The sequence below is a fragment of the Malaclemys terrapin genome, chromosome 8, assembly GCF_027887155.1.
Source record: "Malaclemys terrapin pileata isolate rMalTer1 chromosome 8, rMalTer1.hap1, whole genome shotgun sequence".
NCBI lineage: Eukaryota > Metazoa > Chordata > Testudines > Emydidae > Malaclemys > Malaclemys terrapin.
In genome coordinates this window covers 13,225,883-13,246,543 of record NC_071512.1, presented here as the reverse complement: position 1 = coordinate 13,246,543, position 20,661 = coordinate 13,225,883, and the positions used below count along the sequence as shown (strand labels likewise).

Below are 20,661 nucleotides of genomic sequence, written 5' to 3'. Positions count from 1 at the left end.
AAAAAACAGAAAATGGTTGAACCTTATACCTTGTTGGCCTGAATTTAAAAAAGAATCACAGTAATTAATATGTGGTTTCATAAGGGGTTAATTTCAAATCACATAACCTCACATTACTTGAGGGGATCTCATATTCAGCATTGACTCAAAACTGTCAGTCAAGAGAACAGACAGCTTTGTTTGGGCCACAGCATACCTTCTTTGTCAGGTTTGGTACTTTATATCAATATGGATAAATAGCAACAGAACTAGAAATGTGGTTATACTGATACCCAATGTGTTGTGAGGTAATATGAGTTATATGAATAAACATCTTCAACGGTCTGAAAGAGTTATGTAAAACCTCCATCTGCCTAAGAGATGTCAATGTCAAGTCTGAAATTTTCAAAAGTAATCAGTGTTGGCCTAATTCTGGTCTCATTTAAATCAATGGTAAAACTCTCATTGACTTCAGCAGGAGCAGAGTTAGGCCCATGGTGTGCACTTTTGAAAATTCCTACCTAAGTAATTTCAACCACCTACAATTTATGGGTATCTGACATAACTTGATATCTTGATTTTTTTTTAAAGGAGCGATACACTTTTTAGCAAGTTAACTCTTGAGTGCCAGCTACTGTCAAGGCAGATACATGCACCTCAGCCAATCAGATTTTTCCTTTAACAATGGTCATATAACAAAAATACATAACATCTCCTCTCTACTGTTTCAGTTTGACCTACTTTCTTGGGAACCTACAGAACTCCTTCTTATACAAACCTACTGCAAAGAAAAACAAATGCTCAATATCTGCCCAGATGGCAACATACACTTTAAATTGACCTTTTATTATCCAAGATACAATAAAACCCAGGATGGTTTACAGCCTGCTTCTCAGAATTCTGTATGTCTGGAGCAATAAAGGAAGCTACCAGAATGAAATTAGGGAATTTATTAATCTGTTTAATGAATGACTGTTACCCACTTCACATTATACCAAAACAGATTAGGCAGGTGACTGAGAGATCCAGAAAACATCTGCTAAACAAAATCAAAATTAATGATAAACAGAATGAGTTCTTTGATAGCTGATTTTCCTCCATCTGTCTATAACAATAAAAGAGCTGCTAGAGACAGCTGCCAATTAGTTGCTAATTCAAAAACAGTTTTAGGAAGTGGGATCTGAGCTCAAGTAGCAGTACACTGGCATGACTCTTTTATTTAACATTTATGTACATTTGAACAAACTTTCTAATTGCTATAGCTGTTATTACCCATTTGGTATTACCCTCTTCCTTCTTTCCTGGAGTCTATAGCCACTGGCTGTATCCACGCAATTGTGGATGCATGTTAAAAAAATCTAGTGATTATCAGTCAGTACCTCCTGATGGCATTCACCCTTTCCTTTTTAAGCCCTAACGGTCTTTATTCACAAAGCAATCATGTAATTGTCTGTGACATCTTGCTGATGGTCTGGAGAGGCAGCTGACAAGAATTTATTTAAACTGGCCACTCACTGCATCCATTGTGGGTCCCCCTCTCACTGCCAGTTCAGGTAAAATGCTGGTTTTAAAAACACCTGTATAGATGGACTTTAGCAATTACAATAAGTAACCTGCTCGCAGACCTAATACACTCCTGTGTGCCATTTAGTATCACACTTTTGCCCAAATCCTGAACCAAAGAGAGAGAAATTGCATTTGTGGCAGTACAGGGAAGTCAGAGCATCACATGTTCCATCTTTACTTCTAACCTTCCTCATCCCAACCTTATAATTTTCTCTTTCCCTCTTATACAATTGGGCCACCTCCCTAGGCAATGTTTGCAAAACATCCTCCTCTTTTACTGTTCCAAAACCCCACTAAACTATCAGGTACCTTTATGTGTTGCTTCCAATTAGTTGGCTCATGGGGAATATTCTAGCATGACGATTTGGGTAAAAAAAAAAAAAAAAAAACCACTATATGCAATATCTTTTTGAGAAATACATTAAAATGGCAACTTACATGAGCAACAAGGATAACAGGATTTTCAATTTCATTTCAGTAAAATATAATGGGATTTATTCATAGAATGTAAAGTACCTTTAATTGAATAGATAAAAAGCATTACAGACAGCTACCTTGTATATACGTGGTACCTTTGTGCCAGCTCATGGGAAGATGGATATTTACTTGTCCTAATTATTCATAAAGATGATGTCCACAACAAGCTGGTGATCAATGCCCACCTCTGTTATTTTCAAGGCTGCCTTAGTGGGAGTATCTCAAACACTGACATTTCCTTCCTGCAATGGAAATTCTCAGAGCACCAACTGCAGTGGATTTGGGCCAAGTAATTCTTTTTTCTCCCTAGCAGATTTCAATGTGTGAGCCTGAATCCCCTAGTCAGCTAGTGTGTTTTTAAGTGACATTAGGAGGAAAGAAAAAAAAACCCATCTCACACATCCCCAAGACTCTGTCATGCTACTTTGCATTGAATTATTTTTCCATGAAAACATCTGGAGGTGGGTTTTCATTAGCGTTACCATATTTAAAAAATAAAAAAGAGGACCCTCCATGGGCCCTAGCCCCGCCCCTTTCCCACCCCGGCCCTGCTCCAACTCCACCCTTTCCCCACCCCTTCCCCAAAGTCCCCGCCTTAACTCCCCCTCCTCCCTCCCAGGCCCCTCGCCCCCGGCTGGCGCTTCCCCAGTGCAGCTGGAGCCCGGGAGGGGAAGCGCCCAGCAGGGGGTGCAGGGTCTGGAGGCTGCCCGGCAAACCATGAAGCCTGTAGCACTCGGGCTTCGGGCAACCCCTATGCCTCCGGACCCTGTGCCCCCAGCCGGGCACTTCTCCTCCCCGGCTCCAGCTGCTCTGCTCCTCCCCAGACTCAGACTTCGGCTCTGTTTAAGAGCCAAGCTGCCCGAGCCAGCGCTAGTGGCTTTGGGCAGCCCCTGTGCCTCCGGACCCCAGCCGCCGGCCGGGCACTTCTCCTCCCCGGCTCCAGCTGCTCTGCTCCGGCGGCGCAGGTCCGGAGGCACGGGGGCTGCCCGAATCCGGTAGCACTGGCTCGGGCAGCTTGGCTCTTAAACAGAGCCGAAGTCTGAGTCCGGGGAGGAGCAGAGCAGCCGCGGGAGAGGAAGTGCCCAGCCGGTATTTTTCCCGGACATGTTCGGCTTTTTGGCAATTCCCCCCGGACGGGGGTTTGATTGCCGAAAAGCCGGACACGTCCGGCTAAAACCGGACTTATGGTAACCCTAGTTTTCATAAAATCTGAAAGATAAATGTTATGAAGCAAGCTCTTGAAAATTTGCACAACGGTAGCCTCTTTCAACTTTGTAGGTTCACGTTTGTTTCAACATGTTACCTCAAGATCAATCAACAGTGACAAACAAATTGTGGGGGGGGGGAAAACCCTACATTTTTCCTACCTTTTCTTCTTGTGCCTTCAAAGCTTCTGGATTCCTACAAGGAAAAAGAGAATTTTTTTGTTTTGACGTATACAGGAATAATTCATAGGTAGCATAAACACAGACCCACTAAAACATAGATCCTGTCAGAGTAAAGTGCTTATGAGGCTCTAAGCAATAACCAAAAAGCTACAACTTCAAGTACTTAATGGATCAGTAGGTTATCCATCAGAGTCATCATTTTTGATCAATTATAGTGAAAAAGCATAAAACCTTAATTCAAATCAATATTTTTTCCCTTTGGGGTTACAAGATTGCAGATCAAAGGGATTTTGTTATATTAACTATTTTGGTTTTACTTGTAAAACAGATACCAATCCTGTAAAGACTTACGTGCTTAGTTTTGAGGAAATGAATAGGCCCAGATGAATTGATGGCATTACTCATGTTTATAAGTAAGGATGTGATTAAGTCTTTACAGGATCAGTGCTGTCGACAGCATCCTTGCAAAAACATTCATTACCGCCATTTCTAGTAAAGCTAGCTTTCTTATTTTAATTTGATGTATACACAACAGTCACCAAGAGACCTACCAGACTATATGCCATCTCTTGAATCTCAACCATAAGTAGGTGTGTAACAGACCATCTAATTTAAAGCTGAGCTAATAATTCATGACTACACACAAACATATTTTCATGAAAATTTCCAAATAAAATACCACCTCTGACAACCAATATCTGAGACTGAGGAACTGGGGAAGATGCTGAGAGAAACACAAGCTACATCCTTTATTTACACTGAGTAGGACTTACATAACTTTATGAATAGCCCCACTGACCACAATGGGACTGCCCGCCTGAGTAAGGGTTGCAGAATCAGGCTCATTGATTGTAACCTTAAAACACAAATAAAGCCAACTCGCAGTGAGCCAGGCAGGTCTCTGCATGTTCTAATATGGTGATTTATCACTTAGACTAACAATATTGGTGTTTGAGACAGCAAAGATTAGTATCAGATGTTGACTACCACCAACTTGGAAGCTAAGATCCCAGTCCTTGCTTTGTTGCACCTACTTGTGCAGTAAAATTATTTTTTGATGATCCACCCTCAGATTTTGAGAGCTAGTTCTCCTCCCTCTTACATCTGCTGCTGAGCTCTTGGTTGTATAGATGCACTGTACATCTGAGTTCCTTGATCCTCTGACATAGGCTCAAAGTCCTCTGTTTTTACAGATGGTGGCCTCTTTAACCTCATTTCATTCCCTTAGCACCACTGTTCGCATAAGTTTATTTATCTAAGTGTGGAAATAAGCAAAGTTTACTTCTTTTCTTCCTCAGAGTGAAGTAGCTTCTGGCCTCCCTATATAACAAGAGATTCATGCTTTTATAATGCTTATTCTGTTTTCATATGGACTTTATTGTTTTCATTTTTAAAGTACAGTGATCTACATTTAGACAAAACAAAGTAAAATATAGCACCACATAGCTAATGCCATGTTCACATATACCTACAACCAGATGCAGGCAGAGAACTTCTGCTATATGGTAAGATACCAAGACAGCGCACTCTAAAAGCAAAAAGATGTTGAAACGGAGAGGAAAAACAACCGAAAAACAGGGTATCAGAGTGATGATAGGTGACAGTACCTACGAAGTTAAATCAAGACTTAAGATGTAGTAGACAACATTATTAACTACCTCAAACTAGTTAGCAGGAAAATGTAGTATTGGATCGAGTTATATTATATAACAAAGTGGTACTATATTAGTCACATATTAGGTACATACAACTTTCTACTGTAGATGATAGTGTCTTGTCTTCATCTCTCTTAAGGGCCTAAGAGTTCCAAGTTGAGGTGGTTGGAAATTTTCTGACAAAACCAAGTTTCTTTGAAAAATGCTGATTTGTTGAACCAGAAATTTCTTGTGACAGTCAGTCAGGTTTGACAAACTTGCTGAGTCATGGACAGAATTCCCTGACAGATCAACAGCAGGGAGCCTTGCTGTGCAGGCTACTCCAGGTCTGGGGACCCTGGGACATAGGGACCACAGTGCCAGATTAGCTAGCCACTCAGACTGAACCCAAGTCCCGAGTTTCAGCCAGCTCTAGTTCCATATTTGCTTATCAACTTAGTGAGAGAAGGTCCCTTCTAGTCGGCCCAAATTTCTCCATCCTCTGTAGAGAATTAAACCATTGCATTCACAGAATGGGCACGGTGAAACCCAGCTTGACTTGGAAATGGGTGACACAACCAATATGTCCTGCCTACTCTGCGCAAAGCAATTGTTACCATTAACATCTATGGATATGTATAGCCAGGAACAATTCTTGCCAGGTGTCTGGCTGCTGTGTAGACATACCCCAAGTGACAGAGGCTCCTTGGCAAAGGGTCATTGGAAACAACTCTCACTTCAGACCTGACAAACTCGTCTTGCAGAATATTTATCTATAAAGAGTAACATTAAGGTATCTACAGAAGGCACATAACTTGTCAAGACTCAATCATTGCAAGAAGCCTGGATAGATAATATATAAGGAATAACATATTAAAGTTGAACATATGCTTTATGGACTTGGAGTAAAAATTAGTCACCAGGGTAGTGTGTGTTGGAGATGGCCCATTCAAGCAACAGGAGTTATTACCCCTCCCTAGTCAGCTGCTGATGTAATACAAGGTTCTATTGTCTAGCTTTGCTACACCATGAACTGTCAATGGAAAACCATCAAAGAAACTTGTAAATAATCAAAACCACTTGGAGGTGAAAAGGAACATAATAGCAGGCAGGAGATTGCCTTGGCTATGAACAAAGGCAAAAGGTTGTTTCAGTATAACAGAGTGTAGAAAAAGGAAACCTCTTAAGGAGCTGGGGGTGGGGAGAGGGAGCTCATGAATGTTTGGATCTTGGTCCTTGTGAAACCAGTTAGTTCTGCAACAGACTGAACTTGGGGAGGGGGGGGAATTACTTTATTATAAAGGAAAGGAGACTATTGATAAGTGTACACTTAACATTTGCATTTTATTATTTTGTTTTGTGTTGTAACAATTTTCCTCCATCACTTCTCTCTTATTTCTTATTTCAATCTTCATTCTTTATTATACAACCCTACTTTTGTTTCATTAAAAGTGCTCACAAATGTTGTGTGGTTTACAGAAGTGGTGGTTTAAGGTAAAACAGATAAATTGGGGTGTGGTGCTGACAGATCAGCTAAGATCAGAGCCCAGAGGTCTGAATACTATGGCTGTCTTGGCCAGGCGGTCACTATGAGGATCATTCTGCCATGATCTTGTTTCAGCTTGAGAATGACTGAGGATCAGAAGCACTGGTGGATGTCCATACAAATAGGTTTTTGTCCCACAGAAACAGGAAAGCATTGGATATTGATCCATGGCTGTGACCTACCCTGGAATAGAAATGGAGACACTTTGAGTTACCAACAGATCCGCCAGTGGAAAAATCTCTATGTGGAACACTGAAGCTAAAATGACTGTGTTGAGGAGGTATTGAGGATGATATTTCATCCTCATGGTAACCAGAGCATAGAGACCCAAAGATTTCTAAACCACTTGAGTTCTTCTGCATGTGCAAAGCCTCATCTGTTTTAGCTGAGCACAAGGATAGGTTCTCAATTGTGTGTCACACCTCCAAAGGAATCCCCGAGGACTACAACCAGGACGAACAGTGCATAATTATTGCCTATGCCATGGCTGCAGAATCTGTTGTGTCCAAGGAGGCCTGCCGAACTGATTGAGAGAAGAGGCAGGAACAAGACACTGAAATCTGTTCTTTTGGAACCTTCCGGCAGTTTATTCCCAAATTGAGAGACTGCCTCCCAGTTAGAATAGTCATATCTTGACAACAGTGCATGATGACTGGCAATATGGAGCTGTAAATTTGCTGCAGAATAAATCTTTCTGCCAAAAAGATGGTGGCATCTTTTTCTTTAGGGTAGCCTTAGCTTAGTTTCCCTCCTTCACAGCAGCCACAACTAGGCGAACTCAGCTAGGATGTAAGTAAAACAGCGCAAACCCCTGGGATGGATCCTGGTATTTACATTCCATTCATTTGGAATGGAGGAAGGGGTTTGCCACAGTGCTTTGATGGGATGCATAATGGCATCATTTTTAGGCAGGGCGACCTTTCCTGCCACAGCAGGATGGAGAATCTCAATCAGCTTTTGGGTATTCTCCTCCACTAGCTCCATCTGAATGCCAAAAGCAGCTTTCATTCTCCAGAGAAGCTCTTGGTACATCTTAAAGTAATCAAGTACCGGGGAGGATGCCTCTGGTATCTGAGCCTCGTCAGCTGATGAGGATGCATTAAGAGGAGGCAAGGGAACAGTGCTCCTAAGGGTGGTCCTGTGGAATCAGGGTAGGGTCAAATCTTGTACTTGACACACCATAGGCTGATCAGTACAGGAGCTCGGTACCATCAGAAGAAGGCTCCCTCACAGGGGATCTGGTTGCACAAGATAGCAGCGTGGTTTATCTGGATGCTAGGGGCATCCAATAGGGCAAAATGAAGGGACTGATATAATACTGAGGCCCAGGCATGTATGGCCCAAACATCCCAATCCCTGGCTGTACTCTTCTCAAACCTACACAGATGAGTATGGGAATGGGACTGCAAGAAAGCTCTGGACTTTTGGTATTGTGAGAATCAAGAGTCTACCTCGGAGTCTGAATCCTACACCCTAGAGCTGACCCCTTATGTTTCCGAGGCCAGGATTGTTCTGAAGTCCCAATAACGGGGGATCTTCTTCAGCTCCTATCTGCAGGCAAGCTTGGGAAGCACTCCAGGAAGGAGTCATCAAAGAGCTTCCCTTGGATGACCAAAGGGGGGTTCCAACGTTGGTCCATGGGCAGTCTCCATCAGGATGTAGCAGAGGTGCTCCTTCCTCAGCTTCTTCACCATGGGTCTGGAAGCTGTGAAAAATTTAACATCTGTCTCTAATATGGCCTCACCTAAGCTCTTGAGACAGCACAAATGAGGGTCATTGATAGGCACAGGCTTCCTGCACCTAAGCAAGGTTTGAAACCCTGGTACCATGGCATATGCTCCCCTAGGTGAGGCCCATCTGACTGGGGAAAGAAAAAAAATTAATAACATTTTTTAAACGAAATAAGAAATAAAGACACAAAAAGGAAAAAATATCAAATGTCAAATGATGAAAAATGAGTATCACTAGGAAGCAACCAAATAGTGAAAAGTTTGTTCACAGGGAACACAAACGTTCTGACCACACACAGTAATAAGGAACTGAAGGAGGTGGGGCAGCTCCACCCTTTATTACTGTGGCTTCAGAGCAGGAGCAGCTCAGATGTGGACAGGGCTGTCCCTATACGTATTATGAGGGAAAACTCTCCAGCACCAGTGCACAGGCGTGCACACACACCTACAGTGGAATGGACATATGCAAGCACTCGAAGAAGAACTTCTAGTTTAAATCCTTGGAACTTTGATTAAAGCTGTGACTATCTGAGACTATTGAGACCACTCTAGTTACCAATGCAAACACAGCTCTCTCTTGTTACCTTGTCCTCTGTCCTATGTGTCTATTTTTTCCCTCTCTCTAGTACTTAGGTAATATATGATAATAAGATCTCTGTGGTAGGGGAAGTCCTTGTGTTATTTGTTTGTATAATGCCTAGTACAATGGGCCCTAATTCCTGATTAAGGTTCTTAGGGATACCATAATAGAAATAACAAAATAATGATGTATCCCTCCTTTGGGGAATATTGTCCATATACATCCAAGGATTAGATTTTTATCAGTAAATGTTGGTAAACAGAGATTTCACTCTATGCACACAAAACAATGAAAAAAATATTTCCCTCTATAAACATCAAAATTTACAGACAGGCAATGTAAGAAAAATACTGCTTGAGATCTTACAGAGGAAAATCCAGTGATTTAGACTTGTTACAAACGGACTAGGGAATGAATAGTATATTTTTTTAAAAAGGTATGATTTGTTGATTTCAAGATATTTACTTTGTTAATATCACGTCCAAGTATACAATTTGAGTTTTTAACCATTTATAAAGCTTAACTTTTTAAATCTCACTGTATACTGTCATTAAATAATTGTTTCACCCTCCCATAATTTCACAACTGTGAAAATTTAGAGAGAAACCTAAAAAAGTGCTTAAAAATAAACATTGATATTATCTGTCAAAACTATAAAAAACAAATTCTGCCAAGCCTGATTAGCCAACATTCAAGTTAGACAGACTTCAAAAACAACTGAGTATACGAAGGACTTGCAACTATTAAAGCTTCTAATCCCAAATCCTTTTTATTCCCCCACCCCAGGCAAATGTTGCACTGAACCTTATGGGAAATTTGTTCAAACGAAGGCTATAGGATTATAGGTTTGTGTGCAATATATTCATTAGTATGTGACAATTCCTTCAGTGACACCTTCTTCCTCTTCTGGCAGTGACACCCCTTGAAGTAGAGGTTCCAACCTGAACAGATGCCATAGAGTTGTAGAATCTTGGCCAGGTTCCTTAAATAATAATCCTCAATGAGGCTAAAGGACTGGTTGGAAAATTCAAGTGCACTGTTAGAAACAGATTATCCTTATTAACTAGAGTGAAGGGAAATGTAAGTCAAACTAAGAGTTGGCCAGGCTCATCTAACTCCAGGCCAAAGTAGAAAAAACAGCTATGTTTGGATATTTCCTTATAATCTTAAAATATAATTCTCAACAGATACAACCTGTGTGATCTAGAGGGATGTCTAAAATGGCAGCCAGGAATAGGATAAGAGACTTTTTAAGCATTTATTCTGCTTATACAGGGAAGTTCTGAAATACGTAGACTGTTATACTCCCAGAGGCCTCTCAGTGCTTTTCCCAATATTGCTGTTTGAGAGATGAGGCACAAGGTAGAGAGATCTCAGATATAGGAATGTACCATTCAGTTTGTGTACATATAGTATGTGCAAAAATGAAAAGCACTTTTAACTTTATCCTGGAGCCCCGCCTTTTAACAAGTTGTTTGAATTCTTCATAGTTTAAAGGTTTAGTGACTGTAATAGTAATAGAACCATTACGTTGATCAAAATAAAATGAAGACATGAAACATTTAAAAAAGTCAATTCCCTTTCGCCCACTTTTTTTGGTATATCAGTAAAAACAAAAACATAGGCTCTGTGAAATTTACATGGAAGCTCCTTTTCTTCTTGTAACATATTGGCCCTTTAATATTAGGTTTAATCAGAGTTGTAGTTTAAACACAAACAAAATGCAGGTGAAAATGTGTGGTGGAAAAGTAATAGGAAAATGTGATATCAGACTTCAATCCAGCATTCCTTGTTAACTACTAGAACAAGAGTGCTTTATGCTTTTAAAAAGCTTGAGTTAAATCATCTCTTTCTATAGAGAAACCACAACACAAGAAAAACTAAGACAAAATTGAGCCTGGTTAATAGTGTGGAAGAGCAGACTCAAGATTTAGAAACCTACATAGAAAACTTTATTAGAGGGAATGTTCAGTGAGGTAGGGCTTGGACAGAGGCCACAGGCTTTTGCCATTGCTGAATGGGGAGAGAGGCTTTGGAAGGTTTTCAGTGTGTGTGTTGGTGAAGCCACAGTGGGGCCAGCACTCAAGTTTATCTTATTTGCTTGCTGGATGTGTCCCAGCAAAATGTAAATGGAGACTGTGAAGCTGACAGGCAGGTGCCAGCCCATGTGAAATTCTCAGGACAATTCAGTGGCATGTGAGTATCAACAGAGATGTAGATGGTATTGTTTTCATCTGCCTGTATCCCGTAGTTTGCTATTACATTACTAGTACATTATGTATACCCTGTAATTAAATAACCCTAGATTAAAGGTGTGTTAATGAAAAGTGTACTCTGGTGTTAGAACTTTGTGAAAATTAATGGAATATTACTTGTATTGTTCTCACTTATCTATTGCTATGAAATGGTGGGTATTTGAATTATGTATATCTCTGTAGTTAAATTACTCATCAAAGAAGATGCTAGCTTCAAAGCAAGGGCCATTGAGTTCACAATGGAAATTCACAGACTCATTCTGCATTCCTTGTGCACAGCCAACAAAGGAAGGCCCATGCGGTTACAGACGCGGTCAGCTAGCTTTCTGTGTGACAGAGATATAAAAGGTGGATTCAAAGAAAGATCCTTCATCTTTGAACTGTTTGGACACTGACAGGGAACTGTTCCAGATGCTAGGCAGAGATCCCCCAAGTTACTCTCGGTGACCCTGAGAGACATTTGGAAAACTAGCAGATTACTACATCTCAGCTATCATTTTGGACTTGCAAACTTTGACTCACATTTTAATGTATTTTACTTGCTTTAACCTCTCAATAACGAATTTCTTTTTCTTAGCGAACACATCTTTAGTTAGTTTACTAGAGAACTGGCTACCAGTGATGTTTTTGGTGTAAAATCCAAAGTACCAATTGATTTGGGACAAGTGACTGATCCTTTGGGAATTGGGAGTAACCTGAGGTGGTGTAATTTTTGGTTGTAATAACCTTTTATCACAAAGTTCAATTTGTCTGGGTGACAAGATTGGCTGAAGCGTATAGGGGACTGTCTGTGACTGGTATAGTGATCCAGGAATTCACATTTGTTACTGGCTTAGTGAAATCTAATGATAGAACATACCACCAGTTTGGGGTGTCTGTCCTTGTTTTCTAACAGTCTGCCCTGAGATATAACTGAGAATGCCTGAGCCTCTCCAGACAGCATGACAAAGACAAACACACTTCCTTTATAAAGCATATTAACATCTATGGATGAAAAGCCCTATGTAAGAGGTAAGTATCATTATATAATAGATTATTAAATCTCATTAGGACAGATCACCAATAAAGCTGGTTTAAATGGTTGAAAGCCTTGTACCTGTTGCTTCCAGAGGTAGAGAATTAGAGCAGACATATTCTAATCTCAGTTACTCTAGAGTAAAGCCAGAGAAGGTCCACAAAGTCAGATGTGTCACAAAGGTGTAACTGAGATCAGACCTTAGGTGTTCAACCACCTCCTTATTAAAAAAGCACTTCACCTCTCTTTAAAGCATTTATTATTCTTCCTCTTAAGTAAAAGCACAATGAAGTCTGATAATATACTAGTGCAGAACCAAACTACTTTGACAGAAATGACACTAAAGTACTTGAATGCATAGCCTGAGGAAGAATAATTTTCCACAGAAGCTGTAAAGCAGATGGTTACAAATGAGCCTTATTTCATGGGCATCGTTTAATGACTGCAAATTTCTTTAACTAAAAATGTAATTTTATCACAGCATAAATCATATGTTCTGAAGAGGGGAATTCGTTTCAGATTTTTCATTCACTCTACCAAACCTTTACATGAATGTGGCTTGCAAATCATTTTAAATACCATTTATCTAATACAACACAACAGCTTTAGTCATCAAGGTTAACTTTTAGCACCTATTATCTTCTTTTTAATGATAGTTAATTGAACTAACTTAAAATAAAAAAAATGCAGTTCTGTAAATGTCTAATTTAACTGTGTCTTTGAACTGCATAATCATTGTTTATGCTGAAATCAATGTAATATGTATCATTATTCACAAGGCATTTATCTATTGGAGGGCTGCCCTTCTGGAGGACTAACCTATCTTATGACTTGAAAGTAGATGTAGTGTCAGCAAGTGTGAATCACTATTACTACCTGAGATGGAAAAAATATAATGGAAATCAGATATTTCTTCAGATCGCTTTTTCCCCCCGGCTACAACAACACAGCTTTATTTTGCCTGAGCCACTGTATAACACAGCCTCACTTCAAACACCTGGATGAACATACATACAATTTGACAACATTTTTGCACAAACAACTTTTCTGCTGCTATAAAAGGAGCGTCTCCAGCTGCCACGCTAAGAGACAATGGCTGTAACAGTCTTCTGATTAATGTTGAACTATGGCTTTTGCCAATAAACTTGAGTGCACCTCTACCTTGATATAACGCTGTCCTCGGGAGCCAAAAAATCTTACCGTGTTATAGGTGAAACTGCGTTATATCGAACTTGCTTTGATCCACTGGAGTGCGCAGCCCCGCCCCCCTGCTTTACTGCATTATATCCGAATTTCTGTTATATCAGGTCGCATTATATCAGGGTAGAGGTATATTTTGAAATGGACTATCAGATTTCCTTGAGAGAAAAAACAAAAAACAATTCTAGACAGAATGTATTCCTTTATAGTGACCTAGGCAAATACTCTCCAGAGTGACAGAGAAAATAGCTATATAACATGATGCATATACAGTCTGATGCATGATGGCAATGTGGCATAAAGGTTTTATTGATGCACTTTGGGGATGGATTGAGTAGCAAAAGCAAGTGAGAATTATGCTGGTTAACCTAGATGAATGCAAATGAAGCCTTTGTACAACAAAATTATATTAAAAATACATATTTGTAGTGTGCATGTGTGTGCAGTGAAATAATACACACACTGTATATCAATAGATCTCCACACACACAATTTGGCCTAACACTACAAGTCGCTGTTCTGTGCAGACCAGGGTGTGCAAATTTCTTTTGCAAGTGGAAGCTGTGTGTATGGATGCAGTATGGTCAAGAATTTGGCACCGACCTCAATACTGAGCAGAAATAATTGTTAAGACACTGTGCATCAGCTCCCTTACTCAAAAGGGCACAAGATAAAAAGGGGCAAGAGTGAATGTCTCTATGACAGAACCTAACTATGGTCCTCTGTGATGTTATCTGATTAAAATATGACCAAGTACATCATTGTTGCTACCACTGTTATATAATTGCAACAAATCTTGTACAAAGCATGCCAAGTAAGGTGTCTATGGAAAGGTTATGATTTGCTGAATATGATTATGCTATTTGTATGCATGTATCATTTTTGTATCTGAAGTTATGAATATTAACTACGTACCTGTATTTCAAATGTTTGCTCTTGTGGTAACACCAAGGTATTTAGCCTGCACATCTTAAAGGGACTATTCAAGTTAAATGGCTCATCAAGGAACACTTAACTCACTATGGACCATGGGAGACGCCTATCTACACTTAATGGACTTTCCCGTGGTGGCCTCTACTATGACTAAGCGAAGCATGCATGGACATGTGACTTGCCCATGTGACTCCAAACACCATCTTGTTCCCTGTAATTTTCCACAGTGAAAACAATGGGTTTCCCTTCACTTGGCAGAAGCTATAAAAGACCCTGGAAACATCTCCATTTTGCCTCTTTCCTGCTCAAATCTCTGGATTATGAATTTATACTAATGGGAGCATTCTAACCAAGGGACTGAGGACCTTCCACTGATTTGGAAGCAAACAGAGACTTAACAAGCCAGCAGTTTATTCCATCACTGCTACGAGCACGATCCAAGAACTTTGCATTTATTGTATTTATTTTATTCCTTTAACCAATTTTAACTCTCACTTTTTTTCCCTTTCTTTTTATAAATAAATCTTTAATTTTAGATATTAATAATATCTAATAATATCTTTAATTTTAGATATTAATAATTTAGATAATAATAATCACGCAACAGCGTGATTATTGGGAAAGATCCGAGTTGTATATCTGGTCCTTTGTGATCAGAAGAACTCTTCTGTTTGATGAAACTGGTTTTAAATATCCACTCATCACTAAGTCTAGTGTTCTTGGTGGTGATACAACAGGGGTTCTCAAACTGGGGGTCAGCCTCCACCCCAAACCTCGCTTAACCTCCAGCACTTATAATAGTGTTAAATATTTTTTAAAGTGTTTTTAATTTATCAAGGGGTGGGTCGCATTCAGAGGCTTGCTGTGTGAAACAGGTCACTAGTACAAAAGTTTGAGAACCACGGATACAAGGATTGGAATGACTCAGGAAACTGCTTTTCTGACTTTGTGTTGGCCACTGTGGTGAAACAGAAGTTTACTTTTGTTGCTGGTTTGGTATATCTTATGGGAGAATAACTGCGAGTTTTGGGGTCTGTCTGCCCTATTTCTCAGCACTTTATTCTGAATTTGGTATTCTCAGTTGTGACCCATAGAGGCAAGGTGACAGTCCTCCATAAACAAATGAGGTTCTCAGCTAAACATTCCCTTCAAACCTTTTTCCTGCAAACAAAGCAACACTCAATACAGGATTGGGTTTCTTCATGATCCTTCACTTAACAACAGTAAAAACAGTGCCATGTAGGTTTCAGCATGGCTCATACAGACCTGGCCTAGACTCTGGGTGAGAATTCAGTTCATTAGACCACTCTGAATCCTAAGTTGTGCTGTGTTCACTGTGCTAGGTGGATTCAAGCTAGCTGGGGTGTGTGTTGGGGGGGAGGGGGAGAGGTACTATATGGACATACCTAGTTTGTGAAACTAGCGAGATTAGGGTCACTGCAACTGTCCACCATTTGTTACTCATGATGTCCCTAAGTGAATGACAGGTAGTGCTGACCCCCTCCTGCAAAAAAAGGATTCAGTCTTTGGTGGACCCATATAAGACTTCAATTATATGTTGAAAGTAAGTCTTTGGTTCTTCAACATTTCTTGCTTTGCTTATATATCCCTGTGGTATATTCCAGTCTCTGTACTGCAATTTCAAAATCTGAATGCATTTTACCAGAAGTAATATAGGAAAACAAGCACAAAGTTAGAATAAATATCAGCCTTTGTGTTAATGTCACATAAAATTAGCCTTGTACATGTCAGGTTAACGTTATTAAACAAGGGTTAATTAGTAATTGACCATTTCAACTTGTTATGGCTGTTAATCTGCACACAAGTTACATTAAGAGACCAGCAAAAACAAACACACACACACATACACACACACACACCTCCCAGCAAAATAAATTAAAAACTAATTAACATTTTGATTTGGAAGGTAATCAGTGGTCTATCATACTGAATAAGTAATCTACCTGCCCTGGATTGTCCTAACTGTTAGCAATTGATGATCTAATTCCAGTGCCTCATGGGAATTCTTTCTTAACATGTCTAAATTTTCCTCTACACCTAGGAAATAACTAAGTGAAATAAACCATTGTATGTGGAACTGCTTACCTACATAAAAAAATGACTTCAGTGTCATCCCTGATAGATCGTTTGGAAACAAAGCTAATTCAACACTCAGTCTACTGGTGAACATAATGGACCCAGGCACATTTAGAGTAGAGATGGGCCCAAATAACAAAGTTAAAATACAACTACAAATTTTCCAGAAATTCAGTTCTGGGGGTTTGGTTTGGTGTTTTAGAAAGATAAGGTCTAGCACCAAAGTAGGGCACATTCATTAACAGCTTGTAAAGAGTTACTTAATAATAGATAGTGTTTGTTAGTGTTTGTTTTTATATATATATATATAAACACTATCTATTATTAATAACAGGTTTCAGAGTAGCAGCCGTGTTAGTCTGTCACAAAAAGAAGAACAGGAGTACTTGTGGCACCTTAGAGACTAACAAATTTATTAGAGCATAAGCTTTCGTGGACTACAGCCCACTTCTTCGGATGCATATAGAATGGAACATATATTGAGGAGATATATATACACACATACAGAGAGCATAAACAGGTGGGAGTTGTCTTACCAACTCTGAGAGGCCAATTAACTAAGAGAAAAAAAACTTTTGAAGTGATAATCAAGCTAGCCCAGTACAGACAGTTAAGAAGTGTGAGAATACTTACAAGGGGAGATAGATTCAATGTTTGTAATAGCTCAGCCATTCCCAGTCCTTATTCAAACCGGAGTTGATTGTGTCTAGTTTGCATATCAATTCTAGCTCTGCAGTCTCTCGTTGGAGTCTGTTTTTGAAGTTTTTCTGTTGTAATATAGCCACCCGCAGGTCTGTCACTGAATGACCAGACAGGTTAAAGTGTTCTCCCACTGGTTTTTGAGTATTTTGATTCCTGATGTCAGATTTGTGTCCATTAATTCTTTTGCGTAGAGACTGTCCGGTTTGGCCAATGTACATGGCAGAGGGGCATTGCTGGCACATGATGGCATATGGTTGTGGAAGCAGAGAAAAGAACTGACAGAAGGGAACTGCAATGCATGATGGTTGTTAGCAAGAGTCAGGCTTAGTTAGCAAGAGACAGTCTTTGTTAGCAAGAGTCAAGCTAGCTGTGACCCTGATAAGGTTGTGGAAGCAGAGAAAAGAACTGACAGAAGGGAACTGCAATGCATGATGGTTGTTAGCAAGAGTCAGGCTTCGTTAGCAAGAGACAGTCTTTGTTAGCAAGAGTCAAGCTAGCTGTGACCCTGATAACCCTGATAACGCGAGATTTGTAGAAGCGAGGATTGTGTGAGGATTGTGTGAGACGGGTGAGAAAGAGCTGTGTAAGAAGTCATTGTGACCTCAGTATAGATAAGGTGTAGAAGACCTTGTGTAGATAAGGTATAGAAACTAATTGTATGTTGGCAAGAGTCAAAACAAGTAAGGAAATGAGATATTAAGATGGCCTATGTATAAACAAAATGCAGCTGTCCCTCATTATTTCTGTAATGAAAGGTATAAATGCTTGCTGTAATTAGTTACCAGAGAGAGACCTACTTGCTCTCTCCTCTGCACATGTGAGAGTTAATAATAAAGCCTCTGACTTGCTGCACCTAAACAAAAATAGTGAGAACTCAGTTTTTCTCCGACAATCACATTGGTAGATATGCAGGTGAACGAGCCCCTGATGGTATGGCTGATGTGATTAGGTCCTATGATGATGTCACTTGAATAGATATGTGGACAGAGTTGGCATCGGGGTTTGTTACAAGGATAGGTTCCTGGGTTAGTGGTTTTGTTCAGTGATGTGTGGTTGCTGGTGAGTATTTGCTTTAGGTTGGGGGGTTGTCTGTAAGCGAGGACAGGTCTGTCTCCCAAGATCTGTGAGAGTAAAGGATCATCTTTCAGGATAGGTTGTAGATCTCCGATGATGCGCTGGAGAGGTTTTAGTTGGGGGCTGAAGGTGACAGCTAGTGGTGTTCTGTTATTTTCTTTGTTGGGCCTGTCTTGTAGGAGGTGACTTCTGGGTACTCGTCTGGCTCTGTCAATCTGTTTTTTCAACTACAAGTTGCATTGTCTTCACTGCTATTTCAACCCGAGTTAAGAATACTGAGTTGTTGGGTTTTTTTGTTTATTTGTTTGTCTTTGTGGGGTAGGATATGTATTTGCACACACAGTGGACATATTCTTAGAATATAAGGTTTGATGCTGAGCACACACAAATATCACTGGTTTCAATGGGAGTTGCAGGTTCTCAGAAACTCTGGAAATAATCAGATCATAGATTTCTCCCATTTGAGACCCAGAAATTGAGGCACCCAAAAATAAATCAGTGGCCATTTGTGAAAATTTGGCTGGATGTATTTGTCCTTTTTCACCTTCCCCCATTTTAAAGTTTATTTTATTTAAATTCAATGTTTAAAGTGAAAACCTGCTTTGATTTGGTCTGGAACCTCAGCAGAGTTCGTTTGTTTGTTTTTTTCCAATTGGATTTTGTTGGATGGCATTTTTATTTTTAGAACTGGCACTGTTTTGATGGAAGCACATTGAAAACAATGTGTCAGAACCACCTGTTGCTATTCAGAAGCATTACACTAATGGACACTTTTCTCAGTGCTATAAAACATTTCTGCTGACAGCAATAATTCTGCTACACAGACAAAAGCAAATAACACTATTACTCCTATAAGCTTTTGCTTACTGCAACAACCTATTGAAATGTGTACTGTTTTCCGTGACAGTCCTGGGGGACAAGGCAGGTGAGGTAATATCTTTTATTGGACCAATTTCTGTTGGTGAGAGAGACAAGCTTTTAGGCCGCACACCCCTTCTCCTACACAGCTCAGTTTAACTCAACAAGATACAGGGATAAATTCAGCATCGGTGCCATCTCCGATTACTTTGATCCTAAATAGCAGACAATAAGCAGTCGTCTTTTCAGTGCATTTTACATCTAGGAAGCTCCTTTTAAAAACGAAGTTTCTAAAAACTGAACAACACAGGTGCCTCTTTCATTGGAGTAGGCTGCTTACTCTAGCTGTTTTGAATTGCAGCTCCCAAAGCCAGTCTCCTGCATTGTCCCAACCCTGCAATATATAATGGGCCATATTCTCTGCAGGCACCTCTCCATGCCATCCTCTGTTTCCATGGAGCTAAGTTGTATTTCCAAGCTTCTTAAGAGAAAGGACAATAAGATTGGAGGTTGTGTGGGTTCACTAGGATGGGAATGGTGCAAGGATAGGTGTGCACACTGGGCACAGCAGCAATGCTCCATGCTTATGCTAGGAAGAGCTCTAGGAGGCATAACGCCTCCTGGATCTTCTGCAGAGCAGTATGGCTTTGCACTGCCCTATCACAAGCAAGAGGCCTGAAAGGCCTAGTAGAGCCCTGATGTTTCAGTTGATTGCCTACAGCTGGTTGGCTTTGCAACATTTGTGTATCTTTAATTTGTAACTTTGATTTAAAACTTTAGGATTTTTATTGTTTACAGTTACAAACTTACTGCAGAGGCGCCAACTTCATGGATGCTCTGGGGCTGGAGCACCCATGGGGGGAAAAAAATAGTGGGTGCTCAGCACCCACCAGCAGCCACCCACCAATCAGCTGTTTGGCAGGCCCCACCAATCAGCTCCTCCCCCTCCAGTGCCTCCCGCCCACCACTGATCAGCTGTTTAGTGGCGAGCGGAAGGTGCTGGGGGAAGGGGGAAGAGCGGGGCAGGAAGAGGTGCAGCGAGGGTGGGGCCTTGGGGGAAGGGGCGGAGTAGGAGTGGGGCCTCGGGGCCAAACTGGGGTGGAGCACTCCCAGGGAAAGCTAAATGTCAGCACCTGTGGCTTACTGTATTTCATGAAAGATGCTAATGAAGCACAAAACATTCCCTCACTATCTTCTGAGCCAGGCTGGGAGGGCGGGGGAGGAAATATTCACTATTGTTTGAGGAAGCTGGGTTTCAGCATAGAAGTTAGGGCAATTTAAAATTTGTCCTTTCTGGTATAAACATTCAGAGAAGCTTTGATGGTTCAAATCATATAGTGTCATCTGTTCACCATACGGTATCTAATTGAGATAATTGCTGCATCTCTGATTTTACTCACTACTGTTTCTAGAATTCAGATAATAAACCCAGGTATAGCTCAATAAATCTCTACACCATCACAGGAAAGCTCATTGGAAGCTTGCGTTAGGATACATCTGCATTTTTACAGTTCCTTTCTCATCTAAAACTCCTCTCCTTGATGATACAAAAATCTTGATACACTAACGGGAGATTTCCCCATCCCCTTCACACGTTTCCATAAATATGCTATGGACACAGACTTTA

The 20,661-nt window shown here is 40.4% G+C and overlaps 1 protein-coding gene across 2 annotated transcripts in view; it reads right to left on the bottom strand.

Annotated features, from left to right (window-relative positions):
* The window catches only part of FSTL4 (follistatin like 4), a 471,972-nt gene that overhangs the window by 429,024 nt on the left and 22,287 nt on the right, over nt 1-20,661 (bottom strand). For both annotated transcript variants that reach the window (XM_054036449.1, XM_054036450.1), the window contains exon 3: nt 3,390-3,423. In XM_054036449.1, coding sequence (XP_053892424.1) covers nt 3,390-3,423 — 34 coding nt within the window. The remainder of the gene's footprint in view (nt 1-3,389; nt 3,424-20,661) is intronic.